General features: G+C 40.7%; 1 protein-coding gene across 3 annotated transcripts; it reads left to right on the top strand.

Annotated features, from left to right (window-relative positions):
• Positions 1-458: 458 nt before the first annotated feature.
• Positions 459-3,996, top strand: LOC148553641 (homeobox-leucine zipper protein REVOLUTA-like). Of its 3 annotated transcripts, XM_088494302.1 has the most exons (9): positions 459-922; positions 1,025-1,109; positions 1,379-1,491; positions 1,602-1,707; positions 1,798-1,895; positions 2,026-2,109; positions 2,315-2,488; positions 3,140-3,205; positions 3,731-3,996. In XM_088494302.1, coding segments are annotated over exons 1-4 (279 nt in total). In that variant the 5' UTR covers positions 459-920; the 3' UTR covers positions 1,681-1,707; positions 1,798-1,895; positions 2,026-2,109; positions 2,315-2,488; positions 3,140-3,205; positions 3,731-3,996. The 3 variants fall into 3 exon arrangements, with proteins under 3 accessions (XP_088350428.1, XP_088350429.1, XP_088350427.1); XM_088494303.1 differs by lacking the exon at positions 2,315-2,488; XM_088494301.1 differs by having other exon boundaries at positions 3,140-3,996.
• The last annotated feature ends 2,857 nt before the right edge of the window (positions 3,997-6,853 follow it).

The following is a 6,853-nucleotide window of genomic DNA, read 5'->3' as shown; positions in this document are numbered from 1 at the left end:
CTATTGTACTTACACTACAAGAAAAAAGGCCTATGGCCACGTTTTTTTCTTGCCACGCTTTAAAAGCGTGGCCAAAAGTGGTCAATGGCCACGCTTTTATGAGGGTGGCGATAGATTAGAGATTTGGCCACCTTTTTTTTGCCACGCTTCAAAAGCGTGGCCATAGAGAGCAACAAGGACGTTTTAAAAGCGTGGCGAAAGGGTTTCATTAAGGCCACGCTTGGAAAACGTGGCCATATCCTAGTCCTCTTTTGACACGCTTTAAAAGCGTGGCCAAAAGGTTTTTTTCTGCCACGCTTCGAAAGCGTGGCCGTAGAGAGAAACAGTTACGTTGTAAAAGCGTGGCAAGAGGGTCCCCAACCCATTGACACCAACCCGACCCGCAACCCGGCCCGCAACCCGGTCCCCAAGCCGTTAGACACTAACCCTAATCTTCTTTTCCCTTCGAAACCACACTCGCCTGGAAGAGCTCCTTCGCCCTTCGCCCTCGTCACTGTTCATACTCTTCATACTCTTCATCTTCTTCATCTTCTTAATCTTCATCTTCTTCTTCATACTCTTCATCTCTCTGTTCACCTTCAAGCTCCACCAAACATGGGCGACGGCAAGGTATCCGCAACGCTCTCTTCTCCTCTAAGCCCTCCGATTCCAAAGGTATGATCTCTTCACCAAACCCTAATAAGCCCAAAGAAAGCTTCGAGACTACTCTATCACTCTTAACTCGATCTTACGCTGTCACTCTCAACTCCCATGTCTCAACCCTGGAAGAGCTCAGATCCCCGCCGTCACCAGCACCGTCCTCGCTGCGCCATTAGCCTCCCCTCTGCCTCGTCTCCCCCTCGTCACTAGGGTCGCCCTCCTCGCTGATCTCCTCTGCATCATCAGTGTCGTCTCTCTCTCTGCTCCCAACGCTAACTGCAATGTAAGTCTCCTCAGTCAGATCTGTTCTCTTTGTACTTGATTTCTCCCATGGATCTCATCCTATGTTAATTTGTTGTTTTCTTATTTATTGACCTGCACTTAGGGCTGACGACGAACCTGTTGATCAAAAGAGATATCTCAAAGACTCTTGCAAACCAAAGTGTGTCAAACCATTACTTGAATATCAGGTATGGATTCCCTTATTTTTGTTGCTTTTTCTACAAGATGGCTTCTGGAATGGCAGAATAGATAGATTCAAAGATTTAGGACAAAATGGTAAAATAGTACTAGGAAATGAAATGCTTATATTTTATACCTTAGGTTCTGCCTTCTTATATGGATGATGTGAGTTGGTTATAATTTTTTACTGAACCATATAATCTAGAAACAAACAAGAAATCCTACCATTCTTTCATTCTGTTCTTCAATTGCCTTCCTTTTTCTTCCTTCTGTGCAGAGGGTTGCCATGGCGATTTTTCCACCTGGTATAAACCCGGCAGTTGGCTCAAAACTCTCTCCTGGTTCTCCAGAGGCTCTTACACTAGCCAACTGGATCTGCTGCAGTTATAGGCAAGTCTGCATCTGTTGTATTGTGTTCAAGCTTTATTATTGAATATTCATTCTTGAAAAGTATCTAATGATGCCCTTCACTTTTGTGCTCTTTTTTCTTCTAATAACAGTTATTATTTGGGGGCAGAGTTGCTGAGATTTGATTCTCTCATTGGTGAGTCAGTGCTTAAACATTTGTGGCATCATTAGGATGCCATTTTGTGCTGTTCTTTGAAGGTATGGTAGATGTTTTGTTCATAGTAGAGTTCATCATTTCCATGAAAGCCTTTAATTTAAGATATATATGATTCTCTGTCTGGATCGTAGTCGGTGCCGGTGTTTATCTTTGCAAACCAGGCTGGCCTTGACATGTTGGAAACAACTTTGGTGGCTTTACAAGACATCACATGGGTATTTAGAGGAAGGTAATTCATTAAGTCTGCAAAATTGTAACAATGAATCTTTCTCTAAGTGTTGTTTATGTATGTTCAACTTTAATTTATGGGAAATGGGAATTGTTTCTTTAATTAACTGTTCTGTTTCTTTGTTTATCAGTGCCTTGTATTAACTCCATCTTGTGAAGGCAGAGAAAGCTAGAAGATACATTCCAAAAGAATTCAAATAGGTTGAAGCTTTTGGGTAGGTCCAATATTGTAATTTCCTCTCTTTAAATGCAGCAATTCTTTTATGGGTTTGAGTCTTTAGGCAATTTGTAAATATTGAATCCAAGAAATGTCGTCAGTTTGGAAGACTAACTATTACTGACGTGAACTCAGGGATATTTTTGTTTGATGTCTTCTGATTTGTATTTTAATCTTTACAATGATGGTTGCCCGATGTCCAGTGTTTCTCCGCAAGCCCAGAGCCACTACTAGACCCTGTTTTACTGTGCACCCACCCTCTGCCACTGTCGCTACCCCAGCGCCACCACTAGGCCGCCACCGTGTTGCTCCGGCCATTCACTCATCATCATCAATCTTTCTCTTCCTTTCCCCTGTTCCAATTCCCTGCTTCCCAGGTTCCCCTTTCATCTCATTTAATCTGGTTTATCTCATTCTGTTTATCTTGTTTAGTTCAACTAATTTAGTTTAGTTGAATTAGGTGGTTAGAGAATCTGGACTGGTTAGTGGATGTAGGTTTTGTTTTGTTTACTGCTGCTGCTTGGAATGAATTTGTCTTTCCTCTGAATGTTGCCCTGGATGAACTTGTTTATTGTGCTGTTTTGGTGTTGAATTCTGGACTTGTGATTGCTGTTTATTGTATTTTTTATTTCATTGTCCGAAATAGATGCTGTAAAAGTGTTACTGTTTCATTAATTTTTCTTGGTTTGTTGTTGCTGAGTGCTGCTTTGCTTGTTGCTTGGTCCATATTATATGAACTGCAATGATTTCAGTTTGTGGAACTGGTTAAGTCATATGAATTCTGTTTGCTGCTTGCTTGAACCTCGAAAACATGCTATTTACTACTGCTATTTAATAAACAATTGCTTCTGTTGATGATTCTTTCTTATTTTGAGTTGTGTCTTGAACGTTCTGAATCCTGACACCAAAGTTTGATAATAATAATAATAATAATAATAATAATAATGTGATTTTTCTTGTAGTATCATTGATTAGCATGTCTGATCTCCTTTTTTGAGTTACTAATGTTCAATTGTAATCAATTTCAGGGGGCCAATATTCTTGTAGATAATAAAGGTTGCATTCAACTTGCAGATTTTGGGGCCTCCAAACAAGTTGAGCTGGTAATCTAAGTCTTCTTTACTTCTCTACTATAGTACTATTAGATATACTATTTTGATTTTATGAGGATCTTGTATCTGCGTATTTGTTTGATTTAGGAGTTATTTATAACATAGTCTCGATTTTGTGTTTCTATTAATATCTTAGTTATTTATAACTATCTTTGATGTGCATCATATTCATTACTTCACATACAAAAAGAAAAGATAATTGATATTCATTATTCATTATAATACAAAGAAATCGAGCTAGCTAGTTCTAAATTTCTAATAGAAAGAGATGGAACTGCTACAGTTTTGTGATGGGGTTGCAACTCTTATGGAGCACATAGGTTCATAATACACTTAATCTGAGCACATTGCACCATCAATATCTCAACCAATCATGTTTATTTCTGAAGTTTGAAGATTATATTAAAAAGATAATGACACTTGATCATTATGAGTTAGAGATACAACATTATAAATCATTATATATCGTTTTTGTTGGTTCAATTTGTTCTTGATATTTTGTTGCAGGCTAGTATTAGAATGGATTACTTGAACGTGCACAAAGTGGAGCAGTTTTAGGTTGATTCTGATCTTTTACCAAGTATTTAGGTTGATGATCATCTCTATTAGTGTAATTTGATATACTATGAGCAGTTCTAACTTGTATTGTTTTTGTATTTTTCTTCAGTTTTTAGTTTTGGAATTTGAACTCGAGATTTATTTTGTATTTGAGTATTAGTTTTTTAATGTATAAAACAATTATAGTAAATTATATATGTCACTAACTATTGTTTGATTTGTCTTGTAATAAAAATTGCATACTCTATTTGTAGGTTTGGTAATAAAAAAGGATTGAAAATTTATATTGTGTAGTAATGAAGATCAAGTAAGGAAAATAAATATTATTTTTTTTTAATTTAACAAGGCTTTCGCCACGCTTTTAAAGCGTGGCTGTATATCTTTGCTATCGCCACGCTTCCAAAGCGTGGCCATATCTCTCCCTATCGCCACTCTTCTAAAGCGTGGCCGTATCTCTCCCTATGGCAACGCTTCTAAAGCGTGGCTGTATCTCTCCCTATGGCCACGCTTCTAAAGCGTGGCCATATCTCCCGCATATGGCCACGCTTTAATGGGTGGCCAGTTGTAAAAAGTGTGGCAAAAGAAAAAGCGTGGCGATAGGTCACCAAAAGCGTGGCGATAGAGCAACCGCCACCCTTTGATAGGTCACCGTTTCAAAAGTGTGGCGGTAGCTCAAAAAGCGTGGCGAAAAGCTATCGCCACGCTTTTTTCAGAATCAGAATACTTGGTAAAAGAGATTGATGAAGAATTTCTTATAGACGTGTTTTCTTGTAGTGTTAATGGATTGATGATAGTGAAATTCTTCTTCTCTTCATCTTCTCTTTGATTTGCTTGAAGGAATTTCGTTTCTAATGCTTAGTGTTCAATTATCTTGGGAAAGAGATTGAATGCAAAATGGGTTTCGTGGGAACCTTGGGAAAGGAAACATTAAACCATGCTTGAAATCCCTTCTCACCCTTGAGTAGGATCTGGGTTTTGGTGTTTGGATATGGTGACATATAATCCTCCCTCTACTTGGACCTATGATGATGTGTGGTATAATCATGGACCAAGCATATCTCTCTTCATGAACAATTAGACCAAGGAATTGGCTATTGATCAAGATCTGAGAGATTGAGTCACCAAGGGATTGGGGCTCAATCAATCATAATTGCCAAGAGGTCAATGAGTTGCATGATTGAAGAGGATATAAGCTGAAATTGATCCAAAGAGACAACATCTCCTGATCTCAATGAATTTTCCTATTCTTATCTACCACTTTCTTTATAGCTTACTTTTACATTCTGCAATTCCCCATTCCCATTTACAATCAAGCCATTTATGATTCTGCACTTTACATTCTATCATTTTCATTTCTGCACTTTATTGCTTCCCTTAGCCATTTACATTTCAGTCATTTATAATTCTGTAAATCACAATTTATCAGTTCCGATTGACTAATTCATCAATTGGTTAAAACTGCTCAAATTTGCCAATCTTTGTGGATACGATCCCACTCCACTGTGGGTTATTACTTGACGATAATTTAGGTGCACTTGCCAAAAGAACTAATTCACCATTTTTTTGAATGGGGGTGTGAATTGGACTCATCAAGATGGTTGGAACTTCTGTCAACCATTTGAGGAGCAAAGATCCTTGGAGATTCAAGGATGAGTACAAGCATAAGCCGCCATGACAAAGAGCCTCCTAAATGTCCAACTTAAGGACTTAAACTAAAAGTGCTAGGTGGAAGACACCCCACCATGGTAAATTCTTTCCACCCTCTTGCATTTTTGAATAATAAGTGAATTGAGTTATCATTGTAGGTAGTTTTCTTTCCATATATTTGTTTCAATAAGTTGGTTGTAGGTTGTTTGTGGGGCTAGTAACCCTTGTTTTTATTTGAAGATTCTCAAATAGGCAAAAAGATTTTTTGTATCCTTACAATTTTGATTGATTCTGAGCTGTAGGTAGTGTTGGGGTATTTTGAGCTATTTTTGCTTTTTCCAAAAAAAAAGTGTCAAGGACGCGTACGCACATTGTGCACGTGCGCGTCCATACGCATATGCAGGCCCATACTTTTTTCATAGAGTTAGGCCAGTCTTGCGCCAACCCTGGGCCAATGGCATAACTGCTTGCGCGCGTGCGCGCACTGCGCGCATACGCGTCAATATCCATATTTTGCAAATACGTGCGCCCGCGCACATGCCGCGTGCGCGCCGATCCACTAAAACAGTTTCCAGGCCACCAACCCGAGAGTTGTGCTGTGCCTGGGCCAGCGTTAAGCCTCTCGCCCAACTCACCTCGCGCGGACGCGCACCATACGCATCCGCACCCATGCCTACCTACCCCATCTACGTGAAAGCGCACCTGACATTTTCGCACCACTCACTCATTTCCCCATCCACGCAAACGCGCAAAAAACGATTCTGCGCCAATCACTCTTCTCGCTACATGCGCGGACGCATACGGTGCGCGTGCGCGTGGATTCAAAAACTTAAAACCCTAACTACGCGAGGAACCCAGCGAATTCACGCACACCTGGCCCTCCACCCCTAACGTCTCTCCCTCTTCACTTTTTCCTTCCATAACCCACTCCCTGCAACCAATCACTACCGCGCTGTCTCCGGCGACATCATCGCCACCGCCATCACCCTCATTCCTCCTCTCTTCCCCAATCCTCGCTCTCTCTCTCTTCTCTCCCTCGCTGCCATCCTTCTCTCGCTGTTCTCCTTCGCAACCACCAGCAACCGCCACGACGACCGCCATTGTCACTGGCGAGCCTTCGCTCTCAACCCATCAACCCATTTTCTTCCCCTCAGCCGTTTCCTCTCTCTTCGCCACTACCCTCCCATTCCTCTATACTCTACCCAACGCCCCTGCTCTGTCTCACTGCCCACCACCGCGACCACCTGCGCCGCCTTGAGCCCCACTGCTGGTAGCACTACCTTGCTGCTTCTTCTTTCCATTTCTCCCTTCCTCCATTCTTGCTTCTGCTCTACCTCCAGGTTTCATGCTGCTCTATTTTTACTCTGTTTTATTAGTTTAGTTTAGTGATTATATTAGATTAGTTAATTGATTAATTTTTCATGT

This window comes from Arachis ipaensis, chromosome B7 (genome assembly GCF_059453495.1).
Source record: "Arachis ipaensis isolate K30076 ecotype BB chromosome B7, ASM5945349v1, whole genome shotgun sequence".
In the NCBI taxonomy this organism is placed as follows: Eukaryota; Viridiplantae; Streptophyta; class Magnoliopsida; order Fabales; family Fabaceae; genus Arachis; species Arachis ipaensis.
Note: the sequence above shows the minus strand (reverse complement) of the source record. Positions and strands in the feature narration are given on the sequence as shown.

Excerpts from the sequence above, each read along its gene's own strand:
- LOC148553641 (XM_088494303.1), top strand. Across the intron at positions 1,110-1,378 it reads AACCATTACTTGAATATCAG|AGGGTTGCCATGGCGATTTT; the intron begins GTATGGATTCCC and ends CCTTCTGTGCAG. Across the intron at positions 1,492-1,601 it reads TGGATCTGCTGCAGTTATAG|TTATTATTTGGGGGCAGAGT; the intron begins GCAAGTCTGCAT and ends TTCTAATAACAG.